The sequence below is a fragment of the Enoplosus armatus genome, chromosome 14 (genome assembly GCF_043641665.1).
Source record: "Enoplosus armatus isolate fEnoArm2 chromosome 14, fEnoArm2.hap1, whole genome shotgun sequence".
Taxonomy (NCBI): Eukaryota; Metazoa; Chordata; class Actinopteri; order Centrarchiformes; family Enoplosidae; genus Enoplosus; species Enoplosus armatus.
In genome coordinates, this window is record NC_092193.1 from 6,499,759 (window position 1) to 6,520,390 (window position 20,632).

Here is a 20,632-nt window from a genome sequence, read left to right on the forward strand (position 1 = left end):
CTTGCCATTATTCCCCAGAACGAGTCTCAGGGGAGAGCCAGGGAGCAGCAGCCTACTGCTGGCAACATCCATGACACCATCAGAGAAGAGGCAGCCTCTGCACCAGCTGGGGCTCACTCAAAACAGCTTCCTTCTTAATGGCATCTGGACACCCCCTGCAGCACCACACTGCAAACTTCCTCACCAAGTCAGCTTCATCCATTCTTCTCTGAGATAACTGCACCATGTTGGAGAACTTATAACAACAGAGAGCAGGGTGGTAACTGGAGAAATCAGTTTTTAAAGAGACGATACAAATGTCTTTGATTCGAGTGTGGTCATTTTCTCTTCAAATAATGTGCAATCCAGGCAAATATCGGACTCTGACAGAAGTGCGTCCAGCTCCATTCTCCAAGGCTGAATTGAGCGTTGTCTTGGCTGAGATGGTTTTATTATCATTGTCCAGGACAGATGAGGATTGCTGGTACTAACAGGACTGACAGTGACAGTTCCGCCGGGGGTTTCTCCAGTTGGCTCGGGAGAGAGAACACACAGGGGAGTGCCCAAGCAGACATGCAGAGCCTCAAAACTGGGCTGAGCCACCCTAAAGGAGCCAAAGCATGCAATCAGAGCTGTGCGGAGGGATAAACAAGACTGCTCTCCGTGCAGACGTAGCAATTAGGTAGGGAGCGGATTGTCGTAAACAACCAAGAGTTTCAGGCACTGCTCGTCCCTTCTTCGGGTGACCACAGGGCTTGTTTTCCTTGTTGCGTTTCATTTCGCTTTTCCGTTTTGGTACTCTTTTATTTACATGCTGGGATGGACTCGGGCCAGTTTGGTCTTTGGTAGCAGTATGAACCTTGTAGGATGAAGGAGAGACCTCGGCGGGCTGCCATCAGATTCTGCACAAGGCCTCTCATGAGTGTGTTCTTTACACTTACCGCACTGACACAGCACATTAATTCAGGTTCATGTTTCCTATTGATTTTAAAAGCCTTTGATATGTCTTTGCGAGCAGATAGTGTGCAGGTCTGAATGTTTTTAACCTTTAAGAAAAACAAGAAATCTTATTATTGCATAAAGAACTCTGCATTTTCTTTTTGAAGAACTCCGGTCTCGTCCAGTTTTTCATATTAGCAACTTCTTGAGTGACAGATACAGTAAAGTAACCGTTAGTGATAACAAAGTCAGACAAGAACGTCAATGCTGGACGATTCTGCAAAACCCCAGATTTTTTAAATTCTCTCTACAATACCTGCGCGTAGCAGCTACAATATGGTTAAGGTTGGGAAAGATCGTTGTCATGGCAATCATCCACACTTCCAAAGGATTCTGAGATTGGAGTTTACATGAGAGCTAGATGTTTAGACCCTTAGGAAGGATTTGATTTGCTTTGAAAACTCAGGGAAGGTTTTAATCATCATTTAAATCATACAGTCACATTGGCATTAAGAACACCCCTATTTGGACAGACACTGTCTACAACCAATTTCGAAAGTGTTTGAGGTAGTAATGCCTTCTGTTCGGAACAATCTGTTCTGTGAGTATGATAAGGTCGTTGTGTGAAGATTCATAAGTACAGGTTGAGAGTGAGACAGCAATCAGAGGTGAGATAGCTTTTCCACCAGCATGGCTTTCACCTAAATGCATTTCTACCCATCAGCCCCCTCTCCAGTAGCCCTAAAACAATTTCAGCCGTCAAGTACACTACATTTCACATCCCTTTCAATGCGGTCCAAGAGGAGAGATTACAATTTCGCGTGGCAGGTTGAGTGCTCACACTGAGAAATGGAGAAAGATCTGCAACCTGTTAATTACGCACAATTCAAGACGCATAGGTAGAAAACAAGCCTATCTGAAGTGTACTCAGACTCGGAAGCACAATCAGGGACACCTCTTAACCAGACATGGGATTTTAATCAGATATGTTAAATTTAGACCATGCGCGAGGTGTTAATTTGTAGGTCAAGGCTTTTCCAGATCTCGCTGCAACCTCTGCCCAGCCTCCATGTGTCCCGGCATTAATCAATTGCAATAGAAAAAGTAGACACTTCCCCCTCCATGGAAAGTAATTTCTCTGGGGCGGTTCAACACACATCATCCTGATGTACACACAAACAGGTCTGGGCACTGGCTGCTTAAAATTAGAGAGGGCCTGCTAATTAATTCCCCCTCTGTCACTAGGGGGGCCCAGTGCAATCTATCTGTGATGCAGCCTTTGTGAGATTAGGCATCAGATAGGGAAGGAAAACAATATCCATTAGTTTGCAACGCTACCTTTGTTATAACACGAAAAAAACGTCATTCCATTAGTCTAATTCCTTAGGTGCCTTCAGCTCAGTGGCAGTGATACCTCTGCATTTCAAATCAAATGAAAAGCGATCAATGGAACATTAAAGAGACAAATTGTGTGCGACAGACACAAAATGCAGGGAAAGCATTTTAATGAATTTCAATATGTGGCTGACAAAAAGACGTCTTTAATTAAAATGGATCTGAGTACTTTTATATCAAACGCTTTTGTCTCAGTTCATGTGACTGTCCCAAAGATCCGGTGAAGGAGATGCTCATGTGGAAAGACGTCGCATTAACATCCCAATTTGATAATAAAAATAATAATAATAATAGTGCTGGGTTCATGTAGAAGTATTGTTTTCTCTTCAAAGTTTATGCTTACGAGATCAAATCATAGTACATGAACATATAAGCTGTAATCAATATTTATTAGTCTCTAACACTAAGTTGTTTACATGCGGCCTTACAGTATATTCCAATTATAGTCAGACTTAAAGCCTAATCAGAAAAATGTCCCATGTAAACACCTAAATCAGACTGAACTGGCCATTTGACATAGTTTGGAATATTTATAATGATTGTGCGTATAGCCTGCCCATTGGAGCCAAGTAATATTTATTATTTTCAACTCTTAATTATGGCGGATGTCATGGGCAGCTAATTCTCCCTTGTACTAAGGAGGAGTAGCAGCATTTTCTGATGCTCTCTCTAAATGGAGCCACTGTGTTGTATGTTTGTAAGTGTCATTTTTTTTACTCCGATATATTTTCTCTTCACTGGCTTGAATACCTTTTTAACAAGTGGGACGGTCCTATTTAGAAAACGACCACAGTCCTTTGTGTAAAAATAATCTTTGTTCAGTGCAACATTCTGCTTCCTTAATTATGAAGAGTCGGTCTAGACCTGCTCTATTTTGTAAAGTGTCATGAGATGACTTATTTGTGATTTGGCGCTATATAAATAAAATTGAATTGAAAATTGAATTGAATTCCTACACAAAGCAGACTGTCAAATGTGCACACTGTTGCAATGATGTATTCTCCGTATGGATGATGGAGTCATTATTTCTACTCTTCACCAGGCAGTGTCACCGTCCTTACCTGAGGGCATCCATGGATCTGATGAAGGCTTCTCTCTGGTATTGGCCTGCTCCCAGTCAAGGTCATCGTCTCTGCCTTGGCTGTACCCGCATGCTGCCAGCGGCTTCTCAAAGTTACAATCGCCTGTGACAAAAGGAAGAAATTTATATGGTTATACAGTTTTTTCCATTAACTTGCTCCTCAAATGAATGAATATATAAATTAAATTCTCCTCTTTCTTTTTTTTCCTCAGCGGTATTCATAATGCAATATGCCAGACAATGAGATGCATTTAAGTGAGACAGAGTGAAGGATTACTGTAGTAGGCGAGGCACAACATACATTACCATCATTAGCAACACGGCAGTCCAATTTCACAATGACAAGTATGAAGTGTCCAAACTCCATCATCGTTAGGCATTATGTTCCAAAACTGCACCACCATCAGGGATGAATTGATTTATTTTCCTTGCCGGCCAGAGAACTTTGCTGTTCATGCGCCCTTACTCCACAGAGCCACTCTAATCCTTTTTACAAGCTGCTTGCAAAATGACAGCAAGCAACCATTAGGGCCAGGCTTCAACCGGGCTTGGTGTGTGATCGATTAACACAAATATCCCTTTATTCCTCACACCTTAAAGGCCACGCAGAGAATGTGAGAGTTGAGCTTTTTTCCCCTCAAAGTGCCTTTCAATCCACTCATAAATCTACTAATAAAAAAAGGCATGGCAGAACAATGTGGCTGAAAAGGAGTTCATACTGAGTAAAAAGAAATGTAAAGGTTGCTTTTACACGGCGGGAGGTCGCTTACAGAGAAGGCAAGATGACTTAGAGAAGAATTAATATTATGCTGCTTCAGATACAAGATTACATTGGTGCTTTGCTGATAACAGATGTACAGAACATTATCCTGCCTCTTGCCAGAAATGAATCCAAATGTTGAATCTGAAAATGTTTGCTCGCACATTGCTAATACGTTTCTAAACACAGATGACATACACGTTTTATTGCCTCTTGGACTGTCCTTTGAGCCAGAATCCATGCCAGGCCAAAACCAATATCTCATCCCTTACAAGCTGCCTCTGACATTCTGCTGCATAAAGGCTACGAGCTGGGGTTTTTGTTTTCCCATTTATCTCTCTGGTGACATTTACAGTACACGTGCGAATGAGTGGCCAAACGAGGAGAACACAGGATAATTAATATCCAGCTCCATAGGGCGGCTGCTAATGATATATTTGCTGCTTTGTCTGTTTTTTGAGGGGGTGGACATAGAAAGGGGAGTGATTGCCAAAGTATCATAGGTACAAAGGTTGAGGAATATTTGAGAGCTTGTTCAGAAATTGATTGCCTCCTACAGCTAACTGCTGTACCTGTGTGTTAGCTAGGTTTCCTGCCAAGTGTGAAACATCAGAGCGAAGCTAACGAATGACCAACAAAGCTAACGACAAACAAATAACAATAGACTAACTTGAAATTAACAAGTAGACACAAAGAGTTCAGACTCCAAGAGATATGTTGCTCTGTTTAAGCTACCGCTATATGTGCAAGTAGCTAACTCAGGCAGTTGTTTGCTAACATGTTAGCAGGAACAAACTGTTACTGTATGCTAAAAGCTCACTGTGATGATCAGGAGTATGTCTACTCTGTCTAGCTGTCAAAAACTTCAACTTAATTTAGCTTTGACTGAATCTTCATACCTCAACAATGAATGTTCACCAGTCATTATAATTTACCAACTCACTATACTAACTTTACACTACATCTATTAGACAGTTTGGGTAACTGATTCAGATTATTAATACAAATCAACAAATTTGAAAAATGACGATGCATTTCTATAAATCAAACTACAATATAACTGCAATATTTAAAGTAGTTAAAATGAACCCCACCTTTACACACTGATGGGCCAATAATCATAAACCAATAATATACTACGTATTATTCAGAACTCTGCATGAGTACTTGTATTTGAAGTGTACTTTGATTCTAAGACGTATTATTTGCTTAAGCAAAATTTTGAATGGATGACTTTTACTTCTATCAGAGTATTTCTACACTGCATTATTGCAAGCATTAAGTAGTATTAAGTATTAAGTATTTCTTCCACTATTGTTAAGAGGCTTAGAAAGGTACAGTATAAAGCTCTATGTTGACATTCAGAACCATTATGTAGATTACATTTGTAAAAGAATGATTCTTATACATACATGTAACACATATCATAACATCATATTTACCTCACAAAATGTTTATCTCTATATATGTTTCCCACTATATATGCATAACCCTCATGAATCACCAACGACATGCCCTTAAGCAAGGCTCTTAACCCCCCAACGGTTCAGTTGGAGCTGTGCTGTGGCCAAGAGGAGGAAGCTGTGGTTGTCCTCCACCTCCCTGGAGTGACTGTGTGAAACTCTAGGAATATGAAGGCGATGCTGAAAAAGAGCATGTACTTCATGCTCAGTCAACTTTCTCGCTACATAAATAAAAACGTCTGCGTTGCCAAGATGTAACTTGGAGAACATTAACATGAGTCTTTGGCTGCAGCGTCACGGGGACTGGCTCCGTTCCATCAATATTTTGACTCAATAGTTCCAAGATCCTTTGCCCTGTGCCGCCCACCTTCCTCTCACAGCATGGTGGTGCTCAAACAAACCCAAAGAGGTGGCTTTTATTGGTGTTTGATATTCAAATCGATGGCATTGGCGAGGAGCGAAATGTATTCCGAGTCAGTGGGTGATGGGAGTGGAGGGAGAATTTCTAAACACTGAAGAAAAAAGAAGCCATCAAAAAGAATATGCACAAAGCAAAGCCTGTTCCTTGTTTCATTTTTTTTTTTGAATGTCAATGTGTTTAATAATAAATCAGGAAAATGAGGGGTGAGGTTTCATTTTGAAACTTCATCCCCTTCAAAGACATCATTAACAGATCTGTTCTGCTAATGATTCTCTTGTTGTTCAGTTGATTTGAATTCAAAACAAAAAACACAATTCAGTTTTGATTGCATACATTTTCAGATAGAGGGAATACATAGGGGGTTAACAAAATACACTGCTTATATCACCAATGTGTTTTCTATTAGTCACCTGCAGTTCGACCTGTGGCTATAATCTGACTTTTTAGCGGTATGTGATGCCAGAAGTTGATACAGTAATTAAAAGACTTTTACTTTTAGCAGTGTAATTACAAATCCAATCTTTAATGAGAATGTAGTGATTATAAACCAAATTACATTGCATGGTCTCCTGGTAACTATGTTTTCTTATTGATTCTCTATGGATCTGAAAACAGTGGGTGGAACAAACCCTGCTTTTTCATCGACAGTACTGCAGTAACATCCACATTCACCGCTTTAGCTGAACTATTTTGACCATTAAGACAGGCGTAACAGGGTGTGAACAAGCAATAAATCCATTTGCATTGCTTTGATTGGTACATACAGCTCTTGGTATCAGACTTAGGTATCGGGAAATCCTCCAATGACGGCTGCAACTTGTTATTGATCTGCTGTAGAACTGCTGTGTCCTGAGGTAAACATTAAAGCATCTTGTTCTCCAGAACTTACATGGCATCATAAGCGTTCTTAAATGTGCGATTTCGCCATAAATCAGAAACAAGATGTATCGCCGATCACATGTTGCATGCCATCAATACAAACGGCTGCCTCTGAGTCAAGAGATTGTACACATGAATGCAGATGAACGCATCAATCAATAGCATCATAATAGTCCTTCTCTCAGTAGGAGGTTTATATCGCTGCCAGTGTGTGGCACAACCCCCATATAATCAGCCTCGACAGCTGCTGAAATAGATATCCCAACGCGAGGCTGCCAACTCTCTGAAGGAGATTTAACTTTCAATAAAAGCTTCTATGAGGTGCGGGTAGTCTGGGACTACAGATGAATGTGCTCCACCCTGTCAACATTCCCCTTTCAAGAGAAGCAGGCAGCTTGAAGCTAAAAAGGTGGCCCTAGATATGTCATGAAACAATTTATTCCTGAGTGAGAACACACAGTAGTCTTTATATTCTCACGCAGAGTGCATTTCAAAGAAATCTATCCATCTTTTCCTGGACTGAGCCAGAGGCCAGAATCAATACCTTAACCCCTCAATGCTGGAGCCAATTTCTCCTAAAGATTTTCAAGACAGACTTAAAAGGCCTTTTGTTATTGCACCTGTAACAAAAGTAAACTTTAAGCATTAAAAGCTGTGTGTGTGTGTGTTAAAGTTTGGTACTGAAGTGGAGTGCTAAGCACACAGTCCTCTCTCTCTGAATGGCAGTGAATGAGTGTGGGGAGGATTGTGAGGGTGGAAATGGAATTTTGAAGAAGCAGATGTGTAGTAAGGTAATAAATAAAGAATAAGGTATTTTTGAACATGTTAAGAATACAATTCCTTGCTGAGGTTGTAATTGACTTTGCTGTGTTCTGTTTTGCAACATTTTTGTTTGTTTGGGGGGGGGGGGGGCTAGCCTGGTTCTGTCCAAAGGTAACCAAATCCACCTACCAGCACCAAGACGTCACTCACCTTCCTCTAAGCAGGAAAGCAAATTAGCCTATTAGTAAAGTGTTGAACTATTCCATTAAGGTTATTTGTGGCTTTTGTTTGAACAGGGCATAATGCACAGAACAAAGACTGGAGGGTTTCTTGGCAGAACATGAACTCACAACTTTGCAGGTATACAGCATGGTCGGCACCTGTATGATAATTACTAGCTACTACATAATTATTGGTCATTTTCTACCCAGTCATTTTGAAAGAGTTATATATGCCGCGTTACAAAGCAAGCAAATGAACAAAAGAACCGTTAGTGTGGTGCGTATTGTAGCTTGTATGGCACCTGATAGAATATCCTCCCAGGGAGGAAACTGAGACCTTTTCCAGCATCACCACTGCATCAGTCCCAGTGGCAGATATCATTGCTGCAAGACCTCCTTGGCCCCTCTGCCAATTCTGCAATTACTAGCCTTCCAACCTGCTCTGTCTGGCTAGGAAATCGCAGGTCTGCTCTTTGCCCCAATCTGCCTCAATGTCTGCACTTGTTTTAACAAACATCTTGTCTGCTGGCGTCCCCGCAGACTGAAACCACAAGGCAATCTTGGGTAATTTAAAACCAATGTCGACTATCTCCCTCCACCACCACCAGTTTAGAGCTCCAGAATCCTGCTGCTAAGCCCCTTAGGGACTGATAGGCCTTTTCACTCTGGCCCTATTTCACTTATCTATTGGCAGCTCCTGCCAAGGCCTATCTCTACACTATCTGGTTGGGGACTTTGAACTGTGGGATGGGATTTAGACAATCAATCTCAATATCATTATCAATCACGTCTTGCTGTTCACCACATTGATTTGAGGGGAAATAAAGAAGTTGGAGTGGAGATTTCCACTGATAATCTGCCTGGATGAGCCATGCACTTGTCAGCAATGTTGTGCAAAACAAAACAGACAAATCACATCTAGTGTGACGGAACAAAATCAGGGCAAAAAGAGAACATCGCATTTGTAAGTTAAGACGGTGGAATATGTCTGATGATGTATGAAGCTATGAATATTTTGATTTAAAAATATTGTGCATAAATTCATTATTAAAAAAAAAACCCTTTGGCACTATGTGTAGCTCAAAACCATCTCATTAGAAAAACCTCTTTGCCTTTCCAGGGGCATTTTCTTGTCAACCAAATATCAACTAGATGAATGTGCTTCACATCAGGAGTACAACATAGTTCCTGATCAAATCCACCCTTGTGCATGGTTAGATGTACATCGAAGATGACAGGCAGCCTTCTCCTTAGATATGCTAAATTTTGACAGATGATTTTCAAGCTATGTGTGCCAGCACAGGGCTTGACGTTCTCTTCCACTGCGCCTGTCAAGAACTTCCAGTAAATGACTTCAAATCCATCTCCATTCTGCACAACCTGCCAGGCACCAATTAAGATGAATATGGAATCTAACTCAGAGACATGGAAGATCCTTATTGTCATTTTTCTCTAAGCAATAAAAATGAGGACTTCAGGTCTGACTGAATAGAAGTATCCTGCGGTGATAACACCGAACATTATGCCAGTTTTTCTCTGGTCCATTTTGAATTACAGCTTGCCAGAACTTTTCAGCGGCGCTAAGGTCAAAGCTCATTTGCACTAAAAAGCAGGAGAGCTCTCAAATGTTGAAGATCAGATTTAATCAATTTCTGTAGACTGAGGACAACCACCTGCTGTGCTCTATGTTTAGTGTGCATAGAGTTTGCTTCAGCACGTCCTGACTCCGACTTGACAGCAACAAGGCTGGTTAACAATGGTTTCTCCTCCTATTGTTCCCAGCATCCTCATTCTTCTCTCTATCCACAGAGAGAGCTACAGTCTGTCTCAGTGCCTCTGCCCTCCAGAGAGAGAGAGAAAATAAGGCTGTTTCCTATTCAGCTTAGTGCCTGTTGATACACTGAATGGCAGAGCGAAATAGGCTTGTTTGGCTCCCTATTTTCCTGTGTTCAACATGCCTCCAGAAATGATATGGTGACTGAGCATAAAAAGCACTCTATTAAAATCACTGTTTATGTGTTGCACAAGTTAAAACTGCATTGAGGAGAAGATGCATTTTGATCAGTGAGGTGAGGAAAAGATGGCAAAAAAAAAAATAATGCTAAGAATTTCTTGTCAAATATCCTAAACGAAAAACAAAGAAACATCCCACTGTGTGTATGACTGTCCTGTTATTGTTGATGTGTATGCTGTGATGCAGAATCAACTCGTGAAAGACGTGGAATTAACCCTCTGCATTGATTCACAACACAATAGTAGCGCAATACTATGAGACTGGAAATTGAAACTTCCTCCAGCGTGGCTTCACATTTGATCCAGGTGTGATGGGCCCAAGCTTCAATCAATGAAAGACAGCAAAAGAGAAGAGAAAAGTCCCCGGTTTCCAGTGGAAAATAGATCAACACCTGGACAGGGAGGCCTCTGGAAGAGAAAAAGGAATAAACTAAACCCCCCTGGCTCACTCCAATAGAAAACAACATCCCCATCCCACAGTAGATGACCCTTCAGACTGAACCCTTTCAATCCTCCCAAAAACCTGCTAAGTCAACAAACCTTTGAATTCTGCCTGAAGAGTGAAACAAAGAAGGGATGAAATGCTAATGTCAGTATCAGTAGCTTTACCCCCTGTTCTCTCCAAGTTTCCCAGAGTCTAATTTGTCAAACATGCAAGTAACAATGCCAGAAATTAGCCCAAAGGGAGGTTTCCTCCAGAGGAGAGAATGATTATGTTTGATCATGGAATAAACAAGAACATTAACATGCTTTGTTGGTTTTCCAGAACTGGAACAAATGCTTGTTTTTATGTGTGGAGGAGGGAATAATTCAAGGTTGAATGTCAAAGAATTAGGAAATCACTAAAGCTAATTAGAAAATGTAGAAGAATAGAAGAAAGGTTGAATCAATCCCTCTTGAGAAGGAGAGAAAATCTAGGCCACAAGGCAAAGCTTGCGCATTCAGGCAGAATTATCAGCTTGATGAAATATCATTACTTTGCTTTTGTGCCATGACATATCATCAATCACATATGCAGTGCGTTTCATCCCCCGGCCACACGCAGACACGTTGAGCTTGGAAAGTCTGACCAACACGTGGGCACAGGTGGAGGGTGGATCCCAGACCAGGTGAAAGGCTACCGGTGTGGATCTGAGCGTTGCCTTGACAGGTGTGGCTGCAGAGATTTCAATCCCAGTGGGAGCTTTTTCAAAGTGCAGTCTCGGGGTCTTCACCTGCACACTTCAAACACATTCAGACCCTTTGTTTCTCTGCTGAAGCCCCATAAATCAGCTACCTGGAAGAAAAACCCTGTGGCCAGGCTTAATCCTCCTGGGTCAGCGGGAGCCAATGTGGAAGGCATCAAGCATATGAGGCCCCCCCCCTTCAAATTTAGTACGTGTGCCGAGCTCTTGTTGTGCTTGGCAACAGGCGAGTCTGCAGACTGGTCAGTGTGAATCTGAAAACAGGTGGGAGGAATCCCGTCTTACTGGGTTTTAACTGCAGCCTCAGTTCTTGCTGCCATGACATTTTAAGAGAATGTAGATAATTAATATACCAATAAAGATCATCATTATCCACATGATTGTGTCCCTGTAGCCTAAAGCCATTCCTAAAAGTGACATTGCAGTCCATTTCCACCGTGTCAAAATGCTGCCCAGTATCACAGTTGATTGGCCATCAGTCTGTTTCTAATTAGGGATGCAACCATTCGATTGTTATTACAGTCGGATAAGCCAAAAGTTACAGGGAAAATTAGGTGCCTTCTTAAAGGATATATTGTTATGGTTCATTTCTACCAGGTGTTTGGTCACTACTGTATTGTACATTTTGTTTATAGACCCTACAAGGGTGTAATTTCCACTGTTTTTGTCCTCCTTATTGTTGTTTCAGGTTGAATTCAGCCTACTGAAGCATCTCTGAACATTGATTTCTTACTGTCCTGCCGTCACACTCCACATAAGAGAAGATCTGAGTTGCTAAAAATGTTGATGAGAATACCACTCTCATATCTGTCCGGTCAATACGAAGCTGGAGCTAGCAGCCGCTTAGCTTAGCTTAGCATAAACGGGGGAAACAGCTAGCCTGGCTCTGACTGAAGGTAAGTCCACATATCAACTCCTCTACAGCTCACTAATTAGCACATTACAGTACATCTCTGCTGATTGGACTTGAGAGTGGTATCAATTTTCGCACGTAACTCTCGGCAAAGAAAGCGAATAAGCTTATTCCCCAAAATGTCAAAACTATTGCTTTAATGAAGTCAAAATCTGCGTCAATACAGATCTGTCATTTTGGATCAGTGTATCCCTATTTCTAATCTAGTTCTAATCATTTTGCTCACACTGATTTTCCAAACAATTAATAGAATAACAGTTTCAAGGAATATATATTACCTGTCGAATAGCTTAAATCTGATTTTTAAAAATGAAAATATCTAATATTTACGACTGTGCAGCGAACCCATTTTTAATATGATAATGCATGTACAGGTCACCTCTATGCAGTGAGTGACAGAATACAGTGAGACAAATGAGACTTTTCAGCTGGTTTGTTATCAGTTCAGACAGTCAAGTGGTATGAATAAGTCACAGAAACAAAGGAATTCCCAGAGTCTCATTAATGATATTAATTTTTAAATCCAATTATTCTAAGAGGGCTTGTGACCTATTTTCTGATTTAAGTGTCCTATCAAAACCTAACACATCACAGAGAGCAGAGAAACCTTTACAGCTTCAGATGGCTCTCAAGCTCCTGCAGGGCGTTCCTCCGAGAGACTTTGGTCCTCCAATCTCGGCTGCCTTCTGTCGCGTCCCCTGCAGGAGAATATTACGATCTAGCCACTGTAACATCCAGGTGAATGATCGCAGGTATTAGTTCAGAGCACACAAACTTCTGAGGCACAGCACCTATCTGATCTCTCGTTCCACGGCAGGTTTTTTCATTAACAGTGTGACAAACGTCCGTATAAAGTCATAACGCAAGCACATTCGAGCTGGACAGAAGAAGGAATTTACAATGGAGGAGGGCCAATGTGAACGGAAGTCGGGTCCAGTGAATAGAGCAAATGTGAAGATCGAAGCAAAATAACCTTATTGATTTAATGCAATAATAAAGACGCTGAAAAACGGATAAAATTAAGTCAAATAATCGTCAATATGGATATTTTTTGTCCTCTCCGCTATGTTTAGTATTAGAGTCGAGTTTTAGTCGATTAATCAATTCATCCATCAACAGAAAACTATTACTATTTATTTAGTATTTTGAAACTTAATTGTTTGTTGATTTTCAAGTCGAAATGTCAAATATTCTCTGCTGTTCCAGCTTCTGAAATGTGAGGATTTTTTGCTTTCTCTTGTTTATATCATGTCTTTGGGTCTTCGGCTGTTGATCGAACTAAACAAGACATTCGAAGACGTCACCATGGGCTTCGGAAAATTCAAAAGTATCAAACGTCTACATCTAAAAAACCTTCCACTCAAAGACACTAACCTTTATCATCAACTTAGAACGCAGGAATGAACCTCAAAAGGTCATACAAACATGCAACAACGCCTCTGTAGAAATGTGCCCACAACCATGTCAGTGTACTTAAACCACTGTGCATGTCCGCTCATGACTGCAGATATAACAAATAACAAAATTTGTCAAATCAATTAGATAAAAAGGTACCTTAAAAAGGTCAAATAAGTCGGGGTCACAATAGGAACACTGGACTAAAAAGACATGTGTTAGGATTTTATTTTGAAGTGTCTGAAGTGTGATGCCTCCCCTACAGGTCTCAGTCCGCGGCCATAGAAACACTTAACAAACCACCATTGAAGACCTGAAAAGTCTGACAGGAACATGCTGTACAGAATATAACCTAAAATAGTCTAATGATGTGTATTCAAGTCCTAATTCACTGAGCAATTTGAAAACCAATAACAGAAGCTTAAACTCTATTCTAAAAAGTAACTGTGAAGCAACAAAGAGACTTAAAAATACACATAATGCGTGCTTTCTTCCTCTGGGCTTGGTCAGTGCTCGTGCTCCTGCGTTTTGAATGATCTGCCGTTTATGTAAAGCTTTCTGGGATAGATCAGAAAAAGGAACTTTCGCCAGTCAGTTTAAGTGATAAAAGCAGTATCTGCCTTGTAAATGCAAGTCAATAGACATTTACATGAAAGTGACATCACATCATGAACACTCTGCCTCTGTGAGTAGATGCAGTACAGGACTCCATATCCATAATTACATACTGCTGTATATAACTGAGTAGCCATCTTTAATACATCTCAGTCAAAACTACTACAGGCCTTAATTAAAGTAACAATGTAAAAGATGTGTTAGTCATCAGTCACTTTATATTGTCTCGCCTAGAAATGTCACTCGTGTTATTTACAAAAAATAGTTTGACCAAAAAGTTGTTGTGATCAATTTTTATACGCAGTAAGTGGAGGCTCATAAAAACAGTGACATCTGTCAATCTGATCACTCAGGTCTTTCTAAAAAAGTGTCATCCGAACGGCCACCAAGGTCATGATACTCACGATACTCTTACATTTGAGGAAAACGTCTCATCCAGTCAAACATCACACTGAGCTGTCTGCTCTGCTTGACCATCCCACAGGCCTTTCGGCCTATATTGGTTTGGCCAGAAGAGCTAAATCAATCACAAAACAAGGAGAGCTGCCAAAGCCTTCTTTCACACCCCAACACTGCAGCACTCACTGCCATGTTTAGGCTATTATGACATGGTTTCAGAAATGTCACAGACATCAACAGAGACAGCATGCAAATGCTGCAGGGCTCGTCGTGAATTTGACCAGAAGAAGATAGACAGATAGACAAAGACAGAAGCTGTTAAAAGATATAAAAGAGATGATAAAATATTTAAGGACACTTGGACCAAAGAAACCTTTAAAATGTCTTGATGACTCATTTATGGCAAAAGCAGTAACAACCAGAAAAGTTTCATTTTATATGGAATTAGGCAGCTTCTCCTTTATCTGAAGGGTTCCAACGCAAGGTTCAGTCAAGTTTACATCAAATGCCGCTAATCCAGAATAGGGAAAGGAACGATCCCTTTGATGGCATTTCACCGCAGCACAGATCAACAAATTGAACTAAACCACAAAACACACGAAAGTACCTCCAGGCAATGTGGGATTAGCGAGAGAGCGGGAGAGACAGAGGGAGACACACAGGGGGGATGGGGGTGCAGGAGTGGTTTGCTCGATCCCACCAAAAGCAGCTAGCTTCAGGGCTACTGAAGAATTGACCGCTACCACAGGGCATCGTCCTCAATGCCAATACCAAGAAGCAGAAAACAGGCCTTAACTAAAGCACATCATTGTTCTCATTTATAGATCAATGAGAAGATAGATACAAGACAGGCAGAGAGATAGACTGACAGATAGAGACAAGTGACATGAATGCAAATGCTTCCACACAGCGCTCGAAGGGTCACTGGATGTTTTGATGAGTTAATTATGTGAATCTTATGGACTTCACAGTCGCCAGATCTCGACCCAACTCAACACCTATGAATGGTTAGACAGCGTTCTCCACCACCGTCGTTACGACACCAAATGTATTTTGGAAGAATGATGTTCATCACTCCAGGAGAAGTAGAGTTCAAGAGGTCTATGAGAAGGAGCATTAAAGCCGTGCTGGAGTGTATTATCATTGCATTAGGGTAAAAACAAAACAAAGACAACCCGGAAATGACATATCTCCATGCTCAATTTGTACAACGTCAACTAAAATGAAAATGTTATTATCAGTTATATATGTATTAATCAAAGTTTCTTTCCAATATTTCATGTGAAATAACGCATTAATATTTTGCTTGTGTTTTACAAAAAGAGCAAGTAAATACAGTCTCAACGTGGGAAACAGGTTAAAAGTCTCTTCTTTTTGTGCCACATGCATGAATATGGAGTCTTTACAGATTCTGGAAACCTCTTCAGTGTTGTTAAACAACCTTCTGTTTTTTTCATAGATCACTGGGTAATTATCTGTCAGGAAATCTGTTGTTTAGTTATGTGACATGGATGTAATGATAATACATGAGAGGCTCAAACGGGCCCAACACCTTGCTAAGACACTTCATGGTGGTATTTCCTTTAATTTCTCACCCATCTGCAGATCAGCAGTCATCATCTGTCCCTTGCTTTAATTCCATTTGATGCAATTTGGATGTTGTCCATTTCAGTTTGCCTTTCTCATGGGGAGGTGCGGAAAGTCACACACACACACACACACACACACACACACACACACACACACACACAAAGTAGTAGAGATACATGAGGTACAGATGGTACTGCTGTGTACCTCTCAGGTATATAGTAGTAGTGGTAATCATCAGATGGCCTGAGTAAAGAGAGAATAAAAAGAAAGATGGTTTCAGTATGTGGCACGATTACACGAGCTAGAGCCACAGTGGATATTAACTCCAACATGCAGATGTTTAAGCGAAAACTCAACAAGAAATTCCACACTACGACCATCTGTAGCGCTGACTTGACACTACAGGAGGGAAAAAAGGCTTCTGGCTTTGAAAACGTCTGAATTTGCATCTCCAGCAACTAAAACTGCACTTATTTCAAATACAAACGTGGATTCTGTGAAGCACAAACATTGGAAACTTTTAACTAACACTCTGGCATTTGGGATAAACCATATGCGTACACAAACAAACAATGCACACAACACGAAGTTATCCAACAGATTGAGAGTTGGCAAACTTCCCAAAACGTCTACATGACAAATCTGAATATGATAACTGGCGCCTGGGAAGCATTTGTTCCTTAAAAAGGAAAATGTGAACATTCAGCTGTATTTCCAAACAGATACGAGCATAAAATGTATTATCCATCTTGTGCATAAAATTAACAAGCTGTGCCTCATTTTGACATTCACAAGCTTTCATTTTGCAATGATTAAGGTGAGAAGTTGCAAAGTAAGCGGTAAATTTAGTACTGGATCATTTTTGTGGATTGTGCCTCTGGCTTTGGCTCATAATAAATTAGACGTGTGAGGCATCCACCATTTCACACACACATTTCATTAACCTGTAGTTCATTCATTATTGCTGTGGGTGTGGAGGAAAGTAGCAGCCCCAGATATAATTGTGTTATTGGGGTTGTAAGGCTGTGGCTAATTACTGGCTGAGAACATAACATAGGCACTTAGACATCAGCCTGATGGAACAAACCACAATGGTTTGTGACAAGAGCTGTCCTCCCTGGAGTTTCAGGAGGAGACACGATAGCACAGTGATTCATGACTCACAACAGAGTCACATCATCTCCATAGCACGGAAGATGACACAGGGACACTGAAATAAGTCGACAAGTTTACTACAGCTCAACTGAAAGACCAGATCTGACAGCCAACCAGCTAAAACAGGCGGAGTGTTTTACGAGAAGTCAAAATTTAGAATTATTTTAATCACCGCGTTCAAAAAATCCACAGCAATTTGTCGTGGGGAAGCGGCTGCTGCAACATAGTAGTTATGCTAACGTGCACGGAGTAACCTGGCTGTGGGCCATCAAGCCCTTAAGGTCTTATTTGAGTTAAGCTGTTTACACAAGCCTTTGATACCCCAAAACTGGGTCTGCTTGTTGTCAGAATATGAAAGGAAAACCTGCAGCGTCCTGTCCACAGATAGTAAAGCTAACCAGCAACAAAAGGTAGAGTCAAATCAAATCAGTTTTATTTATACAACCCTGAAAATCACACATTCTCAACTTGTACAGCACATAACACGCTCTGTTCGTACACCTACGACTCAAATAAAAAAACTTTACAAAATAACCTCAAGTTGAGCAACAACAGATGCAGCATTAGTAGAATATTATGGAATTAAGATACTTCTTAAATAAAAAGTCAAGTATGATGAACAGCACATGAATTATAAAGTATTCTACATAAATATCAAGTGTTATACGTTAGAGTGAAGACTGGATCAAAGAGAAGATGCCAAGAAGCTTCCAGGTGCCTCCAAGAGCTGGTGGGATCTATACTATATATAATATAGTATAAACAAAAGTATACAAAATAAAGTACACTCAAACCAGACAGCATGTATACTAAATGCGGCTGATTTTTTAAAGTGTCCTGTTGATACTATTCAAGCTCACAGCTCACAGCTTAAGACAAAAAGAAAAAAAGATAGAAGATAGAAGTGGAGCTTAACCAGGTTATTGTAACCAAGTTATGAAGCTAAATAACGTTATGAAGCTAAATAATGTTGAGCCAAAACCAGATTACTCAAGTGGCTGGGTTGTCTGCATGTAAATGTAGTCTCTGACAGCTTACAAAGTGAAGCATACTAATACACCTGTTATGTAGACAGCACAGCCCCAATATTTCCATCCACAGTTATAATCAGTGTTCAACAACTTCAAGTTCAGTGAAGGTGCCGCAAAAAGACCAATTAGTAGGTAAATATGTGAAGAAGAAGAAAAAGAAATCCCTTTTCTTCCAACTGCATTTTGTCTAAACCGTGCCGAGGAGTCTTTAAATTAGTCTCAGTTCTTTTCATGTTAAAACTGAAGCAAATGGCCTGACATGAACAGCGCTTATCCCACAAGTCAGAGGGAGCTGAGACATTGTCTGTCACCTGGCCTCCCTTATCTTCGGCCCAACACAATGTCTGACTCATTGCAGCTCTGAAAACTCCACATTTGGAGCTCATGAAAAGGAAGAGACATCCACAGCAGCATATTTCCTCACAATCAAAGCTTTACAAAGGAAGAAAAAGAGCACAGACGCTGGAGAGTTATCCTCATGAATATCTGGCAGGGTTTTTTTTTTCTTTTTCTTTATCCTCCTGTCGACAGCTTGTCTGATTCCTATAAAACCCATCCTTCACTCATGTCTGTTTGTCTTTCATTGAATTGGCTGGAGATATCTTCTCCACTCATTGACCTTGAGAAACAAACTAGCAGAGTCTTCGACTCTTCACAAATTTCAAAGGGAAGCATTCAACTTAAGGCAAATCTTTTTTTTTTTTTTTTAACATGAAGGAGAAATAAACGGAAAATCAGTAATAAAAAAGGAAGATGCACAATCTGTCCTTCTGTCTTTCTCTGAAAACCCCTCTGCAAGGCTCACCAGCCCCAAAGATTCTGGTGTTGAGAAGCCAGGCTAGACTCCAAGGCTGACTAGTTTATTTTCTCTCAGCCATTTTTATCTCTCTGTTCACATGCTGTTCAGTGTCCATTTATCCGTGGTGAGGGCTTCTCCTTGGCAGGAACGATCACTTTCAACAACAGTCCCCACGAATCAGAGCGACGTGTCACATCGTTCCAGTGACAACTAACGACTACCAATGTATCTGGGCAAGCTGCCAGTGCGCTGGGCTAGGAGCAGCCTGGGGGGAGGGGGGGGGGGGGGGGAGATGGTAGAGGTGGGGGCTGCACGCTCCAAGGAGACAGAGGTTTAGCTCACATGTGGCAGCATTAAAACCTCACATCACATCCCCTCAGTCAACAAAGTGTCTTACATATCATGTGCCGAGAGATTGAATCAATCCGCTTTGAGAGGCTGACTCTGATACTGTATGTCTGGAGGCCGGCTGAGACAGGAGTCAGAGAGTCCAATAACCCGACTGAGGGTGGGGGGGGGGGCAATGGAGACATGGGGGGGTCATTTGATTCATCCAACAGTCAAGCCCTCTTTTCCTCTCCTCCTTTCTGCTTATTTGTATTCCCAAGGTCGCCAAAACTTTACTTTGCATATATATTTTTTGGCACTAAGATTGAGAGTAAAACACACTATCCCCATAAATAAACACTAATTGGTGGCTAATTTTCTTAGTTCTTGCCTGGTTGATTCATTGCCTCTGGGCTAGTATGAATTATTCATCAAAGTGGCAAAACAGCTTTATGTAGAAACCTACAAGGCACCGCATTCATTATGCTATCATGCCGAGTAATTCCAGCTGTCGACGGCTGGTATTAGAATAATATGCATATTGGGTATTCTTTTTTTTCCCGGGGCATTGGCAGGCAGTAATAGCGCTTCCGTTGGCAGGGACTGAGAGGGATGCAACACCCCTCATGGCTGACAAAACCCCCTTGTTTTGACAGAGGATTGAGCGAGGAGGGGAACGAGTGTTTCGGCTCTGCCCTCGTGGAGAGAGGATTAAGCTGTGTGGCCACGCTGCCGGGTGGCGCAGGGAGTCGGTAGGCTATGTTATCATGTCAATCCTCCCTCCCGTGGTACCGCAGATCTGCGCTGGCCCCGTGACTCCAAAAGAAGCACCTGGCCTGGCCACGGGGAGCTCATCAGGCTCGCTGTTCTCCCTCGGGAGCGAGGCTGCATCGCACTACTGCGGAAGAAGGACAATTCAAAGACATATATACTGTGAGGCTACAGGTTCTGTTTGTGTCTGGGAATAAGCCATCCTTCCCCGCTATCACATCTAGATCCCCATGTTTTTTCTGTACACAAGTTTACGGTGACAGCGGCAAAGCGGGGGCGATGAGTTGGACGAGAGATGGTAAAACAGAAATGTCAGTCCAGAGCTGGGTGAGATTGTTAAATGGCAGCAGGCGCCTGGCTGAGGTATCCGTCTTGCCAAGTGTACCGTGTCTCCGCAGATCTGTCTCCGCGCCGGAGATAGCTTGCCTCCGGAGGCCCACGCCATGTCCTCAGGCTATGGCAACATTAGCATGTGGAGAACACGCAGGGAACACGGGTGGGCTACACAGCAGGTTTTCTCTGCCATGTTGACATCACAGG

General features: G+C 41.5%; 1 protein-coding gene across 1 annotated transcript in view; it reads right to left on the reverse strand.

The window, feature by feature from the left end:
- LOC139296587 (receptor-type tyrosine-protein phosphatase mu-like) overlaps positions 1 to 20,632 on the reverse strand; it is a 142,390-nt gene that overhangs the window by 105,779 nt on the left and 15,979 nt on the right. The window contains exon 2 of the mRNA XM_070919034.1: positions 3,375 to 3,497. Coding sequence (XP_070775135.1) covers positions 3,375 to 3,497 — 123 coding nt within the window. The remainder of the gene's footprint in view (positions 1 to 3,374; positions 3,498 to 20,632) is intronic.